General features: G+C 46.5%; 1 protein-coding gene across 1 annotated transcript; it reads right to left on the minus strand.

Moving 5' to 3' along the window:
- Positions 1-6: 6 nt before the first annotated feature.
- LOC147820428 (stonustoxin subunit beta-like) lies at positions 7-676 on the minus strand. The gene has a single exon (XM_087173328.1). The coding sequence runs from the start codon at positions 595-597 to the stop codon at positions 13-15; it is 585 nt and encodes a 194-aa protein (XP_087029454.1). The 5' UTR covers positions 598-676; the 3' UTR covers positions 7-12.
- Between the last annotated feature and the right edge of the window lie 6 nt (positions 677-682).

Raw genomic sequence — 682 nt, forward strand, 5'->3', positions numbered from 1 at the left:
TCTCTGCTACATTCAACACAGAGACACTGAGGAACCAGGACTAGACAAGTGCCAGAACCCAAACCCAGGATACGGAGGTTCAGTGAAGGTGGTATTGTAGGTGTGGAGGTGGATCAGTTTGTTAGAGGAGACTCTGTAGAAGGACAGAGAGCCAGCAGGACAGTCCACATACACTGCTACTCTGTGAGAGACAGAGGAGGAGGAGGAGGAGGAGGAGATAAATATTCCTCTATCATTGTGACAGACAGGGTAACCATCATCAGAGCAGAACAGTCTCCAGGACTGATCGTTCCTTCCAAACACACACTCCTCTCTGTTTCCTTTCCTTCTGATTCCTCTGTAACTCACTGATACATTAACCCCTGCTCTGCACTCGACCTCCCAGTAACAGCGACCAGTCAGACCAGTTGAACACAGCAGCTGAGGCCAGTGGTCAAATCTGTCTGGATGATCAGGATATGACTGATCCTCCTCCACACGTGTCATCTTCCTGTTGTTGTCAGACAGTTTGATCCTTCTGTTCACTGTGTTTGTGTCGATTGTGAGTTCACAGGAATCTGATGGAGAGAACAAGACACAGCTGCAGTTATTGATCATCTGATCAGTTATTGACAGTTTGAAGATGGTTGAATGTGCTGCTTTGTTTTCATCAATCACATTAAAAACACACTTACACTTCCTC

Source organism: Seriola lalandi, unplaced genomic scaffold (assembly GCF_002814215.2).
Source record: "Seriola lalandi dorsalis isolate HSWRI2012SDOR001 ecotype SW California unplaced genomic scaffold, Sedor1 jcf7180001957662, whole genome shotgun sequence".
In the NCBI taxonomy this organism is placed as follows: domain Eukaryota; kingdom Metazoa; phylum Chordata; class Actinopteri; order Carangiformes; family Carangidae; genus Seriola; species Seriola lalandi.